Source organism: Eptatretus burgeri, chromosome 15, assembly GCF_056783735.1.
Source record: "Eptatretus burgeri isolate ZD-2024b chromosome 15, Ebu_testis_v1, whole genome shotgun sequence".
NCBI lineage: Eukaryota > Metazoa > Chordata > Myxini > Myxiniformes > Myxinidae > Eptatretus > Eptatretus burgeri.
In genome coordinates this window covers 47,670,200-47,691,222 of record NC_140975.1, presented here as the reverse complement: position 1 = coordinate 47,691,222, position 21,023 = coordinate 47,670,200, and the positions used below count along the sequence as shown (strand labels likewise).

The 21,023-nt window shown below is 33.0% G+C and overlaps 2 protein-coding genes across 6 annotated transcripts in view; one reads left to right on the top strand and one right to left on the bottom strand.

Moving 5' to 3' along the window:
* Positions 1-21,023, bottom strand: part of LOC147012121 (uncharacterized) — a 297,678-nt gene that overhangs the window by 98,034 nt on the left and 178,621 nt on the right. The window lies entirely within an intron of this gene.
* Positions 1,321-4,795, top strand: LOC147012124 (uncharacterized). The gene is made up of 5 exons (XM_085858431.1): positions 1,321-2,356; positions 2,453-2,646; positions 2,743-2,955; positions 3,052-3,264; positions 3,361-4,795. The coding sequence occupies exons 2-5, from the start codon at positions 2,533-2,535 to the stop codon at positions 4,000-4,002; spliced, it is 1,182 nt and encodes a 393-aa protein (XP_085714557.1). The 5' UTR covers positions 1,321-2,356; positions 2,453-2,532; the 3' UTR covers positions 4,003-4,795.

Below are 21,023 nucleotides of genomic sequence, written 5' to 3'. Positions count from 1 at the left end.
CTAAGGATTCTTTATGTTTTAAAAATTAAGATTCAAATATGCATGTTGGAAACTAAAAAGGTTTTTGCACTCTGCAGGAATTTTTCACATAAATAAATGAGTTATTGTCTCAAATGTAAAAAGAAAACTAATACTAAAAATATTTCATATATTAAAAGTAAAAATAACAGGGTTATACAAAAAGGTATATGTTCGGTGTGTGGTTCAAAAAAAAATCAATTTATCTCCAAACACAAACGAGGAGGAGATATGCAAAAGTTTTTATCAGGAAGTAAATTTACAACTACTGGAATACCAGGGGAATTACATCTTCCAGGGTATTCTTTCTGTGGTCCAGGCACAAACTTGGATAAAAGATTAGATGAGGCAGACAATCCTGAATCCTGGAGTAAACCCATCAATAGAGTTGATGAAGTGTGCATGAGACACGATATTGATTATGGGAATACCACAACGTTGGAAGAAAAGCATGAAGCCGATAGAGAAATGTTGTATAATTTGTCTCTGATACAAAATCCAACCTTGAGAGAAAAAGTTGATCGGTTCATTGTGAAGAAGATGATCAGTGCTAAATTGAAACTTGGACTTGGAAATTCAAAAAACTTATAGGCTCTAATGATGTCATTAAGACTGAAGAGCAATTAGCTGATGAATTACATAAACCAATATTCACAAAGTTTCAGAGAAGGAAAGTTTATTCCAAGGAAGTAAATTATATCTGGTCTGCTGATTTGATTGAACTCAATAATGATAAGGGGTACAAGTATGCTTTAACCGTTATTGATTTGAGGAGTAGATACGCATGGGTTGTACCATTAAAAAACAAAACAGGTAATACTCTTATGTTAGCCTTTCAACAGATATTTAATAAAAGTAAGAGAAAACCTAAAAAATTGTGGACTGATGAGGGTAGAGAGTTTTATAACAATATATCTATATATATATATATATATATATATATATATATATATATATATATATATATATATATATATATATATATATATATATACATATACATATATATATATATATATACATATATATATATATATATATATATATATATATATATATATATATACATATATATATATACATATATATATATATATATATATACATATATATCTCTATATACATATATATCTCTATATATACATATATATATATATATATATATATATATATATATATAGATATATATATATATATATATATATATATATATATATATATGTATATATATATATATATCTATAAGTATAAGTAGGGTAAGAATACTGATTCTGGCTCACTTTTCCTCATGTAAATGAATGGGGGATTTTCAGCGATTCCCTTTTTTTTCCCTAAAAATAAACCCCCTTTTTATCCCAAGGTATATTTATTTGTCTCCCCTTTTAACTTGGAGGTTGAACCTCATTGAATTGAACACCTGGGGGTTGAACAGCTCACTCATTGAACCTATAAAGATTTGTTCATTTTCAAATTCCTTCAATAGTTTAATTTTCTTTGCACAATAATCCCCATCTAAAATATTGACAAACAAAACATTTGAATCTTTATATTTTTTAAGATACCCCTTTTGTGCCATTACGAAATGATAAACTTCTCTTAATGCTCTTGTTTGACCACCTCCTGAGCCACAGGTTATTTTTTTGTTAAGCCCCGCCCACTTTTCTTTAAGCCCCGCCCACTTTTGCTAAGCCCCGCCCACTTTCCACAAGGTATTCAATAAGGCCCGCCCACTTTTCTTTAAGCCCCGCCCACTTTTGCTAAGCTCCACCCACTTTTTGTGAGGTATTTTTTCTAAGCCCCGCCCACTTTGCTAAGCTCCGCCCACTTTTCATGAGGTATTTTTTCTAAGCCACGCCCACTTTTCCTAAGCCCCGCCCACTTTTGCTAAGCTCCACCCACTTTTCGTGAGGTATTTTTGCTAAGCCACGCCCACTTTTTCTAAGCCCCGCCCACTTTGCTAAGCTCCGCCCACTTTTCATAAGGTATTTTTTCTAAGCCACGCCCACTTTTCCTAAGCCCCGCCTACTTTTGCTGAGCCCCGCCCACTCTTACATCATTTCCAGTTCATCTCTGACTCACAAAGAAATCACTAGAAAATTACAGGATGTTATGGTTTTGAAAAATTTCCCAATGAAGGCTTGCCTAGGCTTGCCCAGGGAATTTCCAAAGGAAACCACACCCACCAGTCTTTCTCTATAAAAGCTTCAAGCCCAGGCTCCATTTTAAACATTTGTTTTTGCTGGCAATGGTGTGCTGTGTGCTTGCCTGGAACTCTCTGTCTTGTATGGAACTAAACCTTCAAGTTGATGAACTGGATTCAAACCTCTTATCTGTTGAGGTAAGATTTTTATTTTCCTATTTTCAAACTTTGATTGAAGCATACTCATTTAATAATTAAATAACTTAATTAATACATTATTATTTTCTCTCACAGGAAATTGTATCTGAAATACAAAATGAAAATACTGCTTTTGCTACAACTTGGGGGAAATTGTTGGCTTGGTTGAAGACCTTATGAGCGACCAAGACCTTGAGTGGGATGACTTTGGGGTTCCTTGGAACTCTCTGACTTGTATGGAACTAAACCTTCAAGTTGATGAACTGGATTCAAACCTCTTATCCATTGAGGTAAGATTTTTATTTTCCTATTTTCAAACTTTGATTGAAGCATACTCATTTAATAATTAAATAACTTAATTAATACATTATTATTTTCTCTCACAGGAAATTGTATCTGAAATACAAAATGAAAATACTGCTTTTGCTACAACTTGGAGCGAAATTGTTGACTTGGTTGAAGACCTTGTGAGCGACCAAGACCTACAGAACGAGCAAGACCTTGAGTGGGATGACTTTGGTGTTCCTTGGAACTCTCTGTCTTGTATGGAACTAAACCTTCAAGTTGATGAACTGGATTCAAACCTCTTATCTGTTGAGGTAAGATTTTTATTTTCCTATTTTCAAACTTTGATTGAAGCATACTCATTTAATAATTAAATAACTTAATTAATACATTATTATTTTCTCTCACAGGAAATTGTGTATGAAATACGAAATGAAAATACTGCTTTTGCTACAACTTGGGGCGAAATTGTTGGCTTGGTTGAAGACCTTGTGAGCGACCAAGACCTACAGAACGAGCAAGACCTTGAGTGGGATGACTTTGGTGTTCCTTGGAACTCTCTGACTTGTATGGAACTAAACCTTCAAGTTGATGAACTGGATTCAAACCTCTTATCCGTTGAGGTAAGATTTTTATTTTCCTATTTTCAAACTTTGATTGAAGCATACTCATTTAATAATTAAATAACTTAATTAATACATTATTATTTTCTCTCACAGGAAATTGTGTCTGAAATACGAAATGAAAATACTGCTTTTGCTACAACTTGGGGCGAAATTGTTGGCTTGGTTGAAGACCTTATGAGCGACCAAGACCCACAGAACGAGTTCGTCCTTGATGACCCAACCAAAGAGTTATACCTTGGAGACCAGCAAAATCCTGAAAAAGAGTTTTACAGCAATAGTACTCATTGTGAGTTATCAAGACAATACCCACTGAACAAGTTATACGTTGATGAGCCAGAATACAAGTTTTACCTTGGAGACTCACAAATTTTGAAAAAATCAGTAAATGAGTTCTGCCTTGATGGTTTAAATAACTACCTTGGAGACTCAGGAAAAGGGTTCTGCCAAGATGGTTCTAAATATGGGAACTACCTTGGAGACTCACAAATTTTGAAAAAATCAGTAAATGAGTTCTGCCTTGATGGTTTAAATAACTACCTTGGAGACTTGGAAAGTTGGGTTTATTTTGAAGACTTGAAATGCTACCACTCTTTGGGATTTAAACCTATCAAGAAAGTTCTTACTCCCTCTTTCTATGTTATCAAACCTGAAAGCCTTAAAAGACAGAATTGGAAGAAGAGAAAAAAAAAAAAAAACGTAAAATATATATATATATATATATATATATATATATAGGTGGAAATCTCATTTTGAAAAAGACATTGTGTTGGGTGAGGATTGAGTTGGGGTTGAGATTTTGAATGTGAGGGTTGGGGTTGAGATTTTGAATGTGAGGGTTGGGACACACACACACACACACATACACATCAACAAACAAAAGTTAAGCCTTGACTATTCAGTTGAGGATTCTGTGTTTGGGGTTCACAGATCTAAGAACGTCCACCCCTTGACACACATTATATACTGTTATACACCTCGGACTTGGCCCTCGAGTGTCCACAACGGTGTATAGTAGGAGGGAGTGAAGCGCCAACCTATTGCTCCCATTGCACACACACACACACACACACACAAAAAGTTAAACCTTGACTATTCAGTTGAGGATTCTGTGTTTGGGGTTCACAGATCTAAGAACGTCCCCCTTGACACACATTATATACTGTAATACACCTCGGACTTGTCCCTCTAGTGTCCACAAAGGTGTATTATCTGCTTAGTTTTGTCTTTTGTAATTCCTGTGAATAAAATGAACCTAAAATCTCTTCCCCTTCCAAATCATATATTTTATAAGTCCAAGGAACCGTATCTATTACATCAACAATTTTAAAAAGTTCTTTCGTCCATCGTTCAGTAAAACCCTTTTCAAAATGAGATTTCCACCTATATATTCTTACGATATCACCAACTTTGAACTTAGGTTTTCTGACATTAATCTCTTTTTCATATTTTAATTTTGTAAATGTTTCTGATGGTTTCATATTTGTTGACGTGTGAATCGTGTCATTATACTTATCCACAATATCCTGAATAAAAGATGACCATTGTTGTGAACCGAGTTGTGTGAATTTTTTATATAGTCTCTCTTTTAAGGTACGATTAAAACGTTCAACAACAACTGCCTTCCCTTCATTAAAGGTACTGTATAATGTAATACTGTTATTTTTTAGAAAATTCATAAATGTCTTGTTATAAAACTCTCTACTCTCATCAGTCCACAATTTTTTAGGTTTTCTCTTACTTTTATTAAATATCTGTTGAAAAGCTAACATAAGAGTATTACCTGTTTTGTTTTTTAAAGGGACAACCCACGCATATCTACTCCTCAAATCAATAACGGTTAAAGCATACTTGTACCCCTTATCATTATTGAGTTCAATCAAATCAGCAGACCAGATATAATCAACTTCCTTGGAATAAACTTTCCTTCTCTGAAACTTTGTGAATATTGGTTTATGTAATTCATCAGCTAATTGCTCTTCAGTCTTAATGGCATCATTAGAGCCTATAAGTTTTTTGAATTTCCAAGTCCAAGTTTCAATTTAGCACTAATCATCTTCTTCATGATGAACCTATCAACTTTTTCTCTCAAGGTTGGATTTTGTATCAGAGACAAATTATACAACATTTCTCTATCGGCTTCATGCTTTTCTTCCAAAGTTGTGGTATTCCCATAATCAATATCGTGTCTCATGCACACTTCATCAACTCTATTGATGGGTTTACTCCATGATTTAGGATTGTCTGCCTCATCTAATCTTTTATCCAAGTTTGTGCCTGGACCACAGAAAGAATACCCTGGAAGATGTAATTCCCCTGGTATTCCAGTAGTTGTAAATTTACTTCCTGATAAAAACTTTTGTATATCTCCTCCTAGTTTGTGTTTGGAGATAAATTGATTTTTTTTTGAACCACACACCGAACATATACCTTTTTGTATAACCCTGTTATTTTTACTTTTAATATATGAAATATTTTTAGTATTCGTTTTCTTTTCACATTTGAGACAATAACTCATTTATTTATGTGAAAAATTCCTGCAGAGTGCAAAAACCTTTTTAGTTTCCAACATGCACATTTGAATCTTAATTTTTAAAACATAAAGAATCCTTAGAAATGCCTTCACTCTCTCCTCCATTTATTTAAGAAAAAAAATAAAAATGAAAAACTTGAATTAAAATGAATATCTTGTCGATGTCAATAGTCTTGTAGAAAATATTTCAAATAGACTTGTCAATTCTTTGTTTTCCTCCTCGGTGGGTTGAGTTATTTTCTGTAATACCACCAATCTTTTTTAAATCTCACTGGTTTCCATATTTTGATATTTATTTTGTCTCGCTCTTTCCTCCCTCTCCTTCTCTCTCTCCTCCCTCTCCTTCTCTCTCTTCTCCCTCTCCTCCTTCTCTCTCTCTCTTCTCTTTTTCCTCCTCTTTTTTCTCCCTCTCCTCCTTCTCTCTCTTCTCCTTTTCCTCCTCTTTCTTCTCCCTTTCCTCCTCTTCCCTCTCTTCTTCAACTCCTTCCTCATCCCTTATTATCCTTGAATCGCTTACACCCCATAGAATATCATACATATATTCATCAGGATTTCTTGTTATTCCTGTATCCAAAATAATTTTTTTTACAACAGGAAACCAATAAAATTTCTTTTGAATTTCTAAAAGAGCCTTACCTTTTCTTAACTTTATAATGTTTTCATTATTTAACATTCTAATTAAATCTAAAGTTGTCGGTTTATCAACATCAGCATAATGCCAATCTTTTATTGAAAATACCTCATTCTTATGTTGTAGAACATATTTATTAAAATACCGAATACCCTTTTCTTGAAGGTATGCTTGGACACAGAAATGATAATTTTCTTGAAGCCTTCTTGCTGTCATTTATGTATTAGAAATATATGTTGGAATAATATTATGGCACGAAACACCTCCCCATCTTCCCATAGTTAAATCATTTTGTATTTCCTTACTTATTATATATAATCCTATTTTTTCTGTTTTCATGATATAAACAAGGGCAAAACCATTATTATATTTACCCTTATTAAATTCTTTTATTTGTTGTTTACTAATCGTGGCCCCACAAAACTCATTCGCAATACCAAGTGGATAATATTCTTCCTTACGAGACTGATTTAATTGTTCCAGGTCTTCGAGGTTAATTTTAAATGACCAATTATACCCTAAATCATTCATATCATACCCCCATTGTTCTATTCTCATACAAACGATACGCCCTTCTTTATAAAAATTTATTTTAATTCGAACTGTGAATTCTGTATGACCTGGAGATAATATCAACACTTCTGTATCTTTGGAATACACGGCCGTTTTATTTAAAGATATATATTGTGATAAATCGCTTAATCTCACCAAGTCATTCGCGTCAGTCGGGCTTGGATAATTTTTTAATTTATAAGCATTTTTCATGTTAATATTTTTGGTTATATTATATTTATGTCGTTCAGCCTGTGCCTTTGTGTAATAATTTGATAAATCAATATCCAGTTCTTGGGATACACCAAAGATAGAACCATCTTAACCAACATAAGTCATGTATATTAGATTAAAAATGATATCATAAAATTTTTTATTTTTGTTGAGTTGAAATAACACATATAGACATAATTGACCACAACACTTGGAATTTAATTCTTGGACTTGAAATGTTTGATAAACACCATTCTCTAAGAATTTTATGACTGCAACAGGTGGTGGAAGACCAAAACTATCAAAATAATATTTGTCTTGACTATTAAAAATACAAACCCAATGAGAACCGTTCCCATTATTATCTTCTAAGTTCATAATAATATTCTTTGTATGTTTCGGCACATTTGTTAATTCATCTCTCATACAAATAACCACATTATGAATTTTTAATTTCTTACAATATTTGATAAGTTGCAAATTTGATGTTGTATTCTTTCCAAATTCTTTAAACCACTCATCAATGCTCATTTATTTATTAGAAAGATACAATCCATTACCTCTTTTCGTTAATTTTACACCTGCTTGTGCTATAGAAGAAAGCATGTCTCCAACTAACAATCTCGCTTTATCAGGCAGACCTTCAAGTTTTTCAGCAAAATCTACAATTACACCACTTCCACTAATTTGTTTCTCCAACTCTTTGTTATGTCTTTCCAATTCTTTTTGAGCCTGGAGTTGAGCCCTCCTTTCGTTGGCAGTTTTCACCGCTGTTGAAATACCAACCGTCAATGCTCCAACCGCACTTAAACCAGCAAATAAAGGAATTAGAAATGGGAGAAATCCTCCACTCGTCTCTCTTATTGAATATTTTTTCAACATGGGTTTTGTCATTTTAATTTTAAGTGACCCAGTGTCATTCAAGATTTTAACCTGTTCTCTTGTGAGCAAAACATCAATTCTTACTGCTCCTTTTCTCTGAATTTTATTAACGTTAATCGTACAAGGCTTTTGATTTTGAACACAAGATGATAGTTTATGAAGATTGATTTGATTAACATATACCCCAGTTGGTACTTTGCCACTCATTTATTTAACAAAAAATGTGAGACTAATCATCACACCATTATCTGTATTAATCTGTAATTCTGTTTCTTCCAAAAGCAAACAATATGTATCAACTTCTTCATTCTCTCCTCTTTCAATGTATAGGGAAGTATCCACTCGATTAGACTTTATAGTTTCCTTTTGAGTGCTCAGGTCAAACGCATAGATTGTATACAAACTTTTAAATGCTGTCATATCCAAAATAGGTTCTTTATTTCCATTACTTTCACACACCTTTTGGTAAGACTTGTATGCTTCAGCAAAATCATTTTTTTCCCAATTAATTTCCAATCTATCTCGTGGATAAAATGTTCCATCTAGAGAAACGCGAAGTTGTTTCGCCTTAGCATTATCACTCAATGCATTATTCTTATCAGTCGCAGTATCACCATCTGGCTTTTTAAAAATGATCCACAGATATCGTGGCTTTCCTTCCAGAACACCCAAATTCCACGTGAAAGTAGTTTGGTTGAGTTTAACGTGTTGACATCTTCTTTTGAGGAATGATACACAGTGGTTTCTTTGAGTTAAGTCTTCGATTCAACATCTCTTCTGTTTTAAGATTAGGAGTATATTCACTGATATACCAACTCATTTCCTCAATTACAAATTTATTCTGATCACCAAAAGCATTACCAACACCAAAAAGCAATCTATTTTCATTATCATTCCTTTGTGGTTGAAATCTAATTTTAAGACCATACAGAACTTTATCATGATCACAAAATCCAAATATACCTTTAAGAGGAACTGCCACAGTAAAAATTCTTCCTCAGTCATTTGATCAAAATCTTTTAACATTTGAAGTTTTTTAGGAGTATATTCTACTGTGAGAACTGTGGAAATATCTTTCATTTTTTCTTGGGAAGTTTTTAAAAGTGGTTAAAAAAATTTCTCTTGTTTTCTTTCAAATGCTTCTTCGCCCATTAGTTTCTGTCTGCGTTTCTTCTCTATGTCTTCCTGTTGATTTACAACTTTTGAAACCAACTCTTGATGTTCCTTAAATCTTCTTGTTCTTTCTTTTGCATCCATTTATTTATTGTAAAATATCATTTAATGAATTGTAAAGATCAACAGGGAAATTTTCCTTTTCTTCATCATTCAAGTAGATGTGTTCAAATAAATCCTTTTCTTTAAATATTTCATCAAACTCTTTATTAACATTAATGCGAGTTGTAATTTCTTCTTCACTAATACTTGCATCTCTGCTTTTCATACGTTTGCGTTGAGTTTCTTCATCAACATGAAAACCAAATGATAAAATCTTCACTCCGCTCAGATGTTTAATAATTTGTCTCGTTCCTTCTGGATTAGTTTCTAATATCCCAAGACCACCAGATTTTAGTTTCCTTAACTCACTCTTACAATGTGAATATTTTGTTGTACCAAGAGAAACCTCCTCAAATATTTGACCTTCATTCCTCAATCGCATATGTTCCTCCACTGAAATATAATGATAATCTTCACCTTTTACTTCTCCAGGTCTTATTGCTCTAGTTGTTGTTGATACAATGCGTATCACGGGGTGTTTTTTAAGTAAATTTACAATATTCTCATTTGTACTACACAAGAACCTTGATTTATGAAAGTTTTTTCCAGAAGCAGATTTACCCACAAGATTTACAATAATAGTTGTCATTTATATATGTAATTGTTTATAAAACAAAAAATATATCCCTTAATATCTCATCTTGTTTCACAACAATATATTTTTATTTTTCAGTCATGTGCTTCATGTAATCCTCAAATTTCTTTTTACTACATAATGTAGAACAATTATCTCTCCAAAAATTATTGATATCTATTGAATGTAACTTGAATAAAATAAAAGTATTAGCATTGTTTCTGATGGAACGACGAGGAAGTTGAAAGTACGATTGACTAAGATAAATACAATTACAAGAAGAATGTCTCCCTCTTGTGTAGTAGCTGTCCATTACCGTTTGGTTTCTCTCATTAACACAATCATCAAAGATAATGAGGTTCTTTTTTGATTTATCCAAATCTTGGGGAGACGGTATATCATCCGTATTATCACTAAGAATACAAGTTATCGGATTTGATTTATTTTTACATCTCTGTGTATCACAAAATAGTTGAATTATATCTTTAATGTTATAATCATTTAGGTTTTTTTGACGTTTAAATAAACCGATTATATCTTCTTTTTGAAGACCAGCATTAAAACCTTGTGAGAGTAGTTGATACTCTGGTTGAAAACTCGACTTTGTGAAAATTATTAAATTATCATAATCTAAAAAGTTGGGAGTGAGGAGCATCTTTAAAAGTAAGCAGGTTTTTCCACATCCACTTGAACCAACTATGAGACATCTTAATGAATTTGGGAGATTTTTATGGTTGTTAAATTTTATCTTATTTTCCCAAATGGGTAAAAAATCATTCATTTATATATTTGGAAAACAGGTTATTTAGTTTATTATTGGCTTTTTTAGAAACTCTATATTTTATCCTAAGTTCAGGCTTAATTTCAAGATAATCCATTATTTTATTTATACAATATCTTGTGTTGATATTTCCCTGAAAATCACATCCATGAATAATATATAACAACAATCCTTTGAACATTTCTCTAATACGTTCAGTTTCTTCCATTGTAAGGAAAGGTGTGTTATCACCCTCATACTTTACATTCATTTCTCTAATCAATCTTGTAAAGTAATTCATTTTTGGTGTAAATCTAAAAGAATTATTTTCCTTTTTATATTTTTTATTATCATTAATTAGAAGATAATCACAGAATATACATTGTTTATAGGCTTTTGACTCTGTGTTTAATCCCCGTCTTTCACACGCAGGACAATTCTCAAATTTGTCATATGGAGAATCAGGAAAGTCGAGCATATTTATAAAGTAAAACTTTACTTAAACTGAAATTCATCTATACTTTCAGTTGTATATTGACTCATATTTAATAATATTACCATCGATATCGATATACTTTTTTTCATTGCCAGATTCAACGACAACATTTTTTATATTAAAGGTAATTTTAAAATTATCGTTTACTACTATTTAACGAAATGTCATTTCACCTGATATATTAACATCCTTTATTTCATCAGGATTTACATCTTTAGGGTTGTTGAAAAAAATACAAATTTCTCCTTGCATATTACAGATGGTCTTATTTTTCTTTCTAAAGCTTCATCCATAAGGTTTTTGTTTTTTGATACTTTTTCTTGTTTCATTGCTTTTTCTAGTTTTGAATATATTACCAGAAGGAGAGGAGAAACTTTTGTTAGAGATACTTTAATTGATGTTCTACCAGGTATACTAAAAGCCCTTCCACTGAAGGAAATTGAAGAACTCATATTATTTACCATAATTGTTTTTATCCAATAGTTGTTATATTTATCTTTGTTCAATTTTACATCCTTGACATATTTCTCAGTATCTTTAACAAATGAAGTGATTGATTGAAACTTGTCTTTTGTGTCTTGAAACATTGTATTTATTAAGTGAAAAAGTTGGAGGATAAAATGGTTTTAAGCACAGATTCACCTGTAAAATAAACGAAATTTTCATCAAGAAAATTTTAGTTTAAGCAAAGATTTATTATATAAATATGGTGAATACAACATACTGCGATGTTTGTAATCACAAATATAAACATTATAGAAAACACCTCCGAACCAACAAACACACATTTAATCCATTTCATCAAATATCTCCTCTTGAGTTGGAAAGAAAACATTGTGATATCTGTTCAAAGGATGTTTTGAAGAGAAGTTATAATAGACATCTTGAATCACAAAAACACAAGAAAAATGAGTTTAAAGTAAAGGGAGACTATTATATTGAAAACACTGATGGGGCATTTAAAGGGCATATAAAAATAAGGATTTTTCAATTTGGAGAACCCGGTCCATCATCAATAGCTGAATCAATTGAAATAGTGAAACCTGATGTTGAAAAAGTTATTAAAAAGACATTAAAAGAAATGAAAACTTTAAAGTTTTATATGGGAGTGAAAATGAATATGAAAAGACAAGATGAAGAACAAACTCCTTGTATGAGAACAGATCTTCATTTTATAACATCATTTCAAGATTTTTTGAATAGTGGGGTTTATGAAGAACTCTCAAAACAAGAGGAGGATGTTGATAATACAGTGGTAGGAAGTGGATTCAATATTTTAAAAATCATCTTTTTAGATATGCACATTCTAAAATCAAACCCTCTTAAAGCTTCTTCTTATATTGAATTACCAAAAGAAATAAAACTAAAGAAGGCAGTTGTTAATATTAAGAACAATGATAATAAATGTTTTCTCTGGTCTGTTCTTGCTCACTTTCATCCACCAAAATGTAATTCAGAAAGAGTAAAACAATATATGAAATATGAGAATACCTTGGACATTAAAGATTTTAAATTCCCAATGCCACTAACAGACATTCCTAAATTTGAGAAAAAGAATAATCTTTCTATTACTGTATATGGATTAATGGATACAAACAAAGTTCAAATATTAAAAATTTCAAACAACTATAAAAATGAAGAAACACACATTGATCTTTTATATTTTAGTGTTGGAAATAATTCACATTACACATACATCAATAATTTATCAAGATTAATCTCTTCTCAGGTATTCAGAACAGCAAACAAAATATATCCTTGTAAGCGATGTCTTAATTCATTTCATACAAAAGAACGATTAGAACAACATTCAAAATATTGTAGTAATCATAAATCAGGTGTAATTACAATGCCTAAACCTGGTGAAAACATTTCTTTTGAAGATTATAATAAATCTATCATGCACCCATTTGTGATATACGCTGATTTTGAGTGTATCCTTAAAAAGATTAATACTGCTTCTCCTAATCCAAAATAATCATATACAAATAAATATCAAAAACATATTCCTTGTGGTTTCTGTTATTATATCAAATCATCTGTTGGAGAAAAGTATAATAAACTTGAACATTATAGTGGAAAAAATGCTTCACAAGAGTTTGTAAAACGATTAGAAAAGGATTGTATAAGACTCACAAAATTAATGAAAGAAACAAATGAACCGATGAAATTAACCAAAGAAGAAAAATTAGAATTTAGAAAGAACAATATCTGTCATATTTGTGAGGGGTAAATTAAGGAGTCTAAAGTTAGGGATCATTGTCATCTTACTGGTAAATATAGAGGTCCTGCTCATTCCTGTTGTAATCTTAATTATAAATTACCTTCTTTTATTCCAGTCTTTCTTCACAACAGTGCCAACTATGATACACATCTATTTATAAATGAACTTTCAAAAACACCAGGGAATATTTCTGCCATAACAAACACAAGTCAAAAGTATATTTCATTTACAAAAATGATATTCACAAAACCTTTAACTCATATTAGGTTTCTAGATTCTTACAAGTTTATGGGAACACCACTGGCCTACCTCGCATCAAATCTAAGCTCCACGTACTCTTTTCCAAATCTTAATTCATTCTTTCCAAAAGAGGAAATTCTCACTAAAGAGGAAATTCAGATTAAAGAGAGAATTCAAAGTAAAGAGGAACTCTAATTAATGAGGAAATTAATGAAGAAATTCTAACTGAAGATGAAATTCTAATTATGAAGAAAATTCGAACAATGAATGAAATTCTAACTTAAGAGGAAATTCAGATTAAAGATGAAATTCTGATTAAAGAAGGAATTCTCACGAGAGAGGAAATTCAAACAAGGAATGAAAGTAAAGAGAAAATTCTTACAAGTAAGGGAATTTATCCTTATGATTATATGGATTCATTTATGAGATTTAAAGAAACACAACTTCCTTCAAAAGAAAGTTTTTATAATAACCTTTATGAAGAAGAGATAAGTGATAAGGAATATAAACACGCACAAGAAATATGGAAAATATTTAAGATAAAGATCCTTGGAGAATATCATGATTTTTATCTAAAAACAGATGTTTTATTGTTGGCTGATGTGTTTGAAGCTTTTAGATCACTCTGTCATAATAAAAATTGTTATGGATTAGATCCTGCCCACTATTTCACAGCTCCTTGTTTGGCTTGGAGTGCAATGTTGAAAATGACAAAACAAGATATAGATTTAATCAGTGATGTTGATATGCTTTTGATGATTGAGAAGTCCAAGAGAGGTGGAATATCACAAGTATGTTCAAAAAGATATGCTAAAGCAAATAATAAATATCTTCCAAATTATGATAGTGAAAAAGATAGTAATTATTTGATATATTTTGATGCTAATAATTTGTATGGATGGGCAATGTCTCAATCGCTGCCTTCTGGTAAATTAGAGTGGGTGGAAGAAAAGGATTATGAAAAGGCTTTGATGAATATTGTTATTTCTTCTCAAGAGGAATTGAATGACGAAGAAGAAGGTTATTATTTTGAAGTTGATTTGAGGTACCCGAGTGATCTTCATAATAAGCATAAAGACCTTCCTTTTGCATGTGAGAAAGAAACCCCAAAGAAAGAATGGTTCAGTGATTATCATAAAAGTTTTAATATTAAAGGCAAATCAACAGAAAAGTTATTAACAACATTCTATGATAAAGAGGGATATGTTTTGCATCAGAGAAGCTTAAAACAGTTTTTGAGAGAAGGATTGAGAGTAGCTAAAATTCATAGAGTTTTAAAATTTAAACAAAGTCCTTGGGTGAAAAAGTATATTCAATTCAATACAGATATGAGAGCAAATACAAAAGTAAAATTTGAAGGGGACTTTTATAAATTAATGAATAATGCTGTATTTGGAAAGACTATGGAAAATGTTAGAAACAGGCAAAACATTAGATTCGCAACATCTTGGAAAGAAGCTTCGAGATTGATAAATAAACCAAGTTTTGAGAGAGAGGAGGTTTTTTCAGAGAACTTTTCTGCAATTCATATGAAAAAGGAAAGTATTGTAATGGATAAACCAATTTATATTGGAACAGCAGTTCTTGATTTATCAAAGATATTGATGTATGATTATTTGTATAATGACTTAAAGAAAGAGTATGGTGAAAATGTTTCATTGTTGTATATGGACACTGATAGTTTTATCCTAGATATAAAAACTGATGATGTTTATAAAGATATGAAGAAAAATATTGGAGTATATGATACAAGTAATTTCAGCAAGAAGAGTGAGTTATTTTCCAAAAAGAATGAAAAGGTTATTGGTAAGTTTAAGGATGAGTTGGGTGGAAAAGTAATGAGTGAGTTTATTGGATTGAGAGCAAAGGTATATGCTTATAAGTATGGTGATCAGATTGATAAGAGGTTAAAAGGAATAAAGAAATATGTAATAAAGAAATCAATAACTTTTAGAAATTATTATAATTGTTTGATGAATAAGAAAGAAGAGTATAGGAAAATGAATACAATAAGAAGTTATAAACATAACATATATAGTGAAGAAGTAAATAAAAAGGCATTAGGAGCCTTTGATGATAAGAGATTTATTTTAGATAATGGAATAGATTGTGTTCCATATGGATATTGTATGATAGAGTGAATAGAATAGATTGTGTTTTAAAGATGGGAAGATGGGTTAGGGTTTTTTTAAGGGCCACCGCCACGTTTTTTCGCAATATATAAATGGTCAAACCAAGTATTAATCAAACTAAAGAGTGGAGAAAATCTCAGTCTTGGATATAAATGGAAAACATAATGAATGTGAAAAATATCAAATAAGTCTTTTTGAAAAAATAACTAAAACAAAAGTAAATAAAACAAATAAGCGAATCAAATTAAAAAGTAGTAAGTTAGAGGATGTAAAGAAAAAAAATGAATATCCTTGAATGGACTGAAAACTTTGATGGTTATCAATTGAACAATGAAAAAACAATTTACTATAATCTCAAAATGATATGTGGCTCAGGAGGTGGTCAAACAAGAGCATTAAGAGAAGTTTATCATTTCGTAATGGCACAAAAGGGGTATCTTAAAAAATATAAAGATTCAAATGTTTTGTTTTTCAATATTTTAGATGGGGATTATTGTGCAAAGAAAATTAAACTATTGAAGGAATTTGAGAATGAACAAATCTTTATAGGTTCAATGAGTGAGCTAAACAATATGCATCGGTTATTTGATAAAGAGTGTCCCGAGGCTTAGACGTTTCAGATATTTCTTTAGAATCACCTTTAACAAATCTTTATCTTATTGCATGGAATATTTAAAAAAAAAAGTGTCCCCAGGTTAAAAGGGGAGACAAATAAATATACCTTGGGATAAAAAGGGGGTTTATTTTTAGGGAAAAAAAATATGAATCGCTGAAAATCCCCCATTCATTTACATGGGGAAAAGTGAGCCAGAACCAGTATATTCACCCTACTAGCAGCAATATGGGTTTATGCCAGGAAAGAGCACCACTGATGCGATGTTTGCTTTGAGAATGTTGATGGAGAAGTATAGGGAAGGCCAGAAAGAGTTACATTGTGTGTTTGTGGATTTAGAGAAAGCTTATGATAAGGTGCCAAGAGAGGAGTTGTGGCATTGTATGAGGAAGTCGGGAGTGGTGGAGAAGTATGTGAGGATCGTGCAGGATATGTATGAGGACAGTGTGACAGCAGTGAGGTGTGCGGTAGGAATGAGGGACCGGTTTAAGGTTAAAGTGGGATTGCACCAAGGATCGACTCTGAGCCCTTTCCTGTTTGCAATGGTGATGGACAGGTTGATGGACGAGATCAGACTGGAGTCTCCATGGACTATGATGTTCGCGGATGACATCATGATCTGTAGGGAGAGTAGGGAGCAGGCTGAGGTACGCATTGGAGAGAAGGGGAATGATAGTTAGTAGGAGTAAGACGGAGTACATGTGCGTAAATGAGAGGGAGGGTGGTGGTATGGTGCGGTTGCAAGGAGTTGAGGTGGGGAAGGTGGATTGGTTTAAATTATTGGGATCAATATTTCAACGTCCATCGAGGGAATCATCTATTATCTGTGAATTGCCCCACGTGCTAAACATCATCAAATCATTAAAATCATTCCAAATCACGTTTCTACATTTAAATCACATACAGTATATCCACATTCACAATTGTTATTTCACAATTTATTCAAAATCCCGATGGTTGTAAAATAAAACTTCAACACTTTTTCCGAAATGGACCACTTTAAACAGATTCAGTCGAGAGGGTGCGCCACAAACACCAAGGAACAAGGAACAGGAAGTTCTCTCCACATCCAGTGGAAAGAAAAAGGAAAAAAACTCTGACAGGCAAAACCCAGAGTTTAGCATTACTCTGTCATGGCTTCAACACATACACTAGACAGCATTGCATCTCATAGACTCGCGTGTGATCACGTGACAAATACCAATCACATTTCTATCTCATCCTCTTGAATCTGCATATGAATGTGGATTTTTTAACCCACCTTGTTGTGATCGTTGTCCTCCTGAAGGATTCTAACTGGTCGATTGTGGAATCCTATTTGACTTCAGACAGAGTTTAACGTTTGTCCGATTTGATTATAAAACCCTACAAAAAACCCTATCGACACTGATAAAACTGATGTCCACACAAGTCCTTCCTTGTGAAATAATTTATTTCCTAATTATACACCATACACTTCTCACCTTTGTACAATGAACTTAAGAATCCCCATTTGATTGCAATATTATTTGGTTCTATTTCATTTATTATTTTAGTTAACAGTTAGACCAACCCGATTCAATTCACTTCTACATTACATCAGAGAGTTTTATTCTAACTTGGTACTTGGTCAGTTCCAAGGAGTACGAGCCACTGAGAAACTATACTTCCTCACGTTCTCGTACTCCAAACGTTTAGATTTCAAAGCATTTTATACTTCCATGAGAGAAAGGTTGGGGGATATTCACCCAGACTGTAGACGTGTCCTTTAGACGAAAAGCCACTTCGTACATTTTCTCAGCAAAGGTTCATTTATCAGCTCGGTCACTCTGCTCCAGAACAACACATTTCTTATCATTTAGGGCAAAAGTCTTTTGGCCAGAAATGACAGCCAATTCAATTTGCAGCATAAAAGTTACATTTCTGAAACTCCATTTGTTGCAATTTAAAATACATTAATATAAATTTTTCCCCCACACTCCCCCGTTTTTTTTTTAAGGAAAATTTTGAATAATTTTTCTTACACATGATTACCATGTCCCATTCCTGAAGGAGAAAAGATTTCCATTATTCAAGTTCAATCAACAATGGCAGCGTGTGCTCATATCAGAAAATGAGTGAGTTTCCATTTAATTTATGGCCTGTTCATCAGCATGTGTCACACATTGGAAACATGCTACCCGAAGTCAGAAGATAAACAGGTCAGGGTGTGGATAGAGCGGCACCCAACGGGAAACACAATCGAAGCACTCCTTGAGCTGAGGAGAAGGTAGATGTGGGCAAGTACAAGTTTGGGCCAGACACTGGGTTGAAGGAGCGCAGTGTGGAATTGCAGGCCTGTCGTACATTGAAGCAACCACAGCAAGTTCACGATGTATTTGCAGAGCGGCAATCGAGAGTGTGGCTGAGAACATTCCTCCATGCAGGCACCACACAACGCCGACGTTAAGACTTTGCTCAACCTTCTCCTCAGTGGGTTTTTTCTTTCTTTTCCCACATTGCTCCATCTTATCTCCTCAGGAAGGGGAGGGATAATCATGTGTTGAATGCTCAATCACCCAAATCTGGCTTCTCCCATCGTCCAATCTTTGTGTGGAAACTTCATTTAGATGAAATCGTACATTGCTTCAAAGACTGCTTTCAACACTCCGAAACAAACAAAGCATCAATTAAACACCAATCAATAAACGTCATGGGCACATGTAGTTCTACAAGACTAACAAAGATTGTTATGGAAGCATTTAACTTGCATTATATGTCATATCAATATTTTAATCCCTTTCCTTGTTATTTCCCAAAACAACATGCTAAAATATACAGAAATCCCAGTTGTACGTATTCTCAAAACATCCATCTCATTTGCTATTTCCATCGACATTTTAAATCTCTGACATTTCTCCATCTATCCACTTCTCTCTCACCAAAACAGCAAACATGCTGCCATTTTTCCAATTCACATACACAAACCATCTATCACTTCCTCCGACCTTCTCAATTACGAATCCATTTTCTTTTATCAAAACAAATAAATCATTTTAAACAGTTGTTCAAAAATTGTCAAATCACTTGTCAAATCTGTTATCAGGCGAATATCATTTATATTGCAGCTCAAACACTCTGTCTAAACATGCAGCTTCACCCTCCACAATCTTTATCCCAGTCTTGGAAAAGCATCTTAAACTTCAGACTAATAAACATCCAAACTCTCTTAAACAACTTTTTGGTCAAAACAAAATATTTCCTTTTAAAATCCATAAATGAAAAATTTAATCTTCAGCATCTATCCAATTAAATCATGAATTTACCTTGACTGAATCGATCAAATGGTTACACTGGGTTGTTTGCCATTGCCTTCCCAGCACAAGTTCAGGTAATCTCAACATTCGCAGACGAATAAAACAATATTTCAACGTCCATCCGAGGGAATCATCTATTATCTGTGAATTGCCCCACGTGCTAAACATCATCAAATCATTAAAATCATTCCAAATCACGTTTCTACATTTAAATCACATACAGTATATCCACATTCACAATTGTTATTTCACAATTTATTCAAAATCCCGATGGTTGTAAAATAAAACTTCAACACTTTTTCCTAAATGGACTTCACTTTAAACAGATTCAGTCGAGAGGGTGCGCCACAAACACCAAGGAACAAGGAACAGGAAGTTCTCTCCACATCCAGTGGGAAGAAAAAGGAAAAAAAACTCTGACAGGCAAAACCCAGAGTTTAGCATTACTCTGTCATGGCTTCAACACATACACTAGACAGCATTGCATCTCATAGACTCGCGTGTGATCACGTGACAAATACCAATCACATTTCTATCTCATCCTCTTGAATCTGCATATGAATCGAATTTCATACCTAAAGCAAAGGCTCGAACAAAGACTCATTGTAAAGATAGGCCACCCCACACAGATCGAGTGGAGGGGGGTCTCACACAGTGTAGTTTGCGACCTTCGCGTGGAAATACAACGCCAAGAATGTATAACATGCCATTTCAAACAGACCCACAGCTCAACTCAGCACGAGTTAAAATATCGTCAAAATCCCAACAGAACACGTTTCATTGCAGTGAATATTGGAATCGCACAAGTTTCATTTTTTTTTTTACTCTCAGGAACACATGCATCTCAATGCAAATCACCCACCATGCTCCCAGCTGGTTCATCATCTCCTGCACTCTACAAAACGTTTCGTGCAAATCATTGCATTTACAAATCTGTAAAACCTCCACACAATATAATATAACAACCTCACTGCCAACAAACTTCCAGTGAGTTCAATGAACAAAAAGTAACTCTTAAAACTCTTACAAACAGGTAACTTACAATGTTTATCTATTTTAACCCTATCTCGGCGTCTCAGCCATGTCCTCGGCATCTCTCTCACAGCCGGTCCGTATCAATGCAAACATGTGGCATGTCGCTTCATCATGCCTATTTAATTACGCATCTGGCTCCTCAACGAGCCTCTTCTTGTCATCTGACTCCTCTTCTTCTCCAGCACTTTTCTAAAACAACTACAGTACTTATTGTTTACTTTAAAACGGACTCTCTCTGCCAGATCCTCTTCTTTCTCTCAATAAAATTATCTGACAATGAACTTTTCTTTGTTCGAAATGCGTTACCTGCTAAGAGTGCTCTCC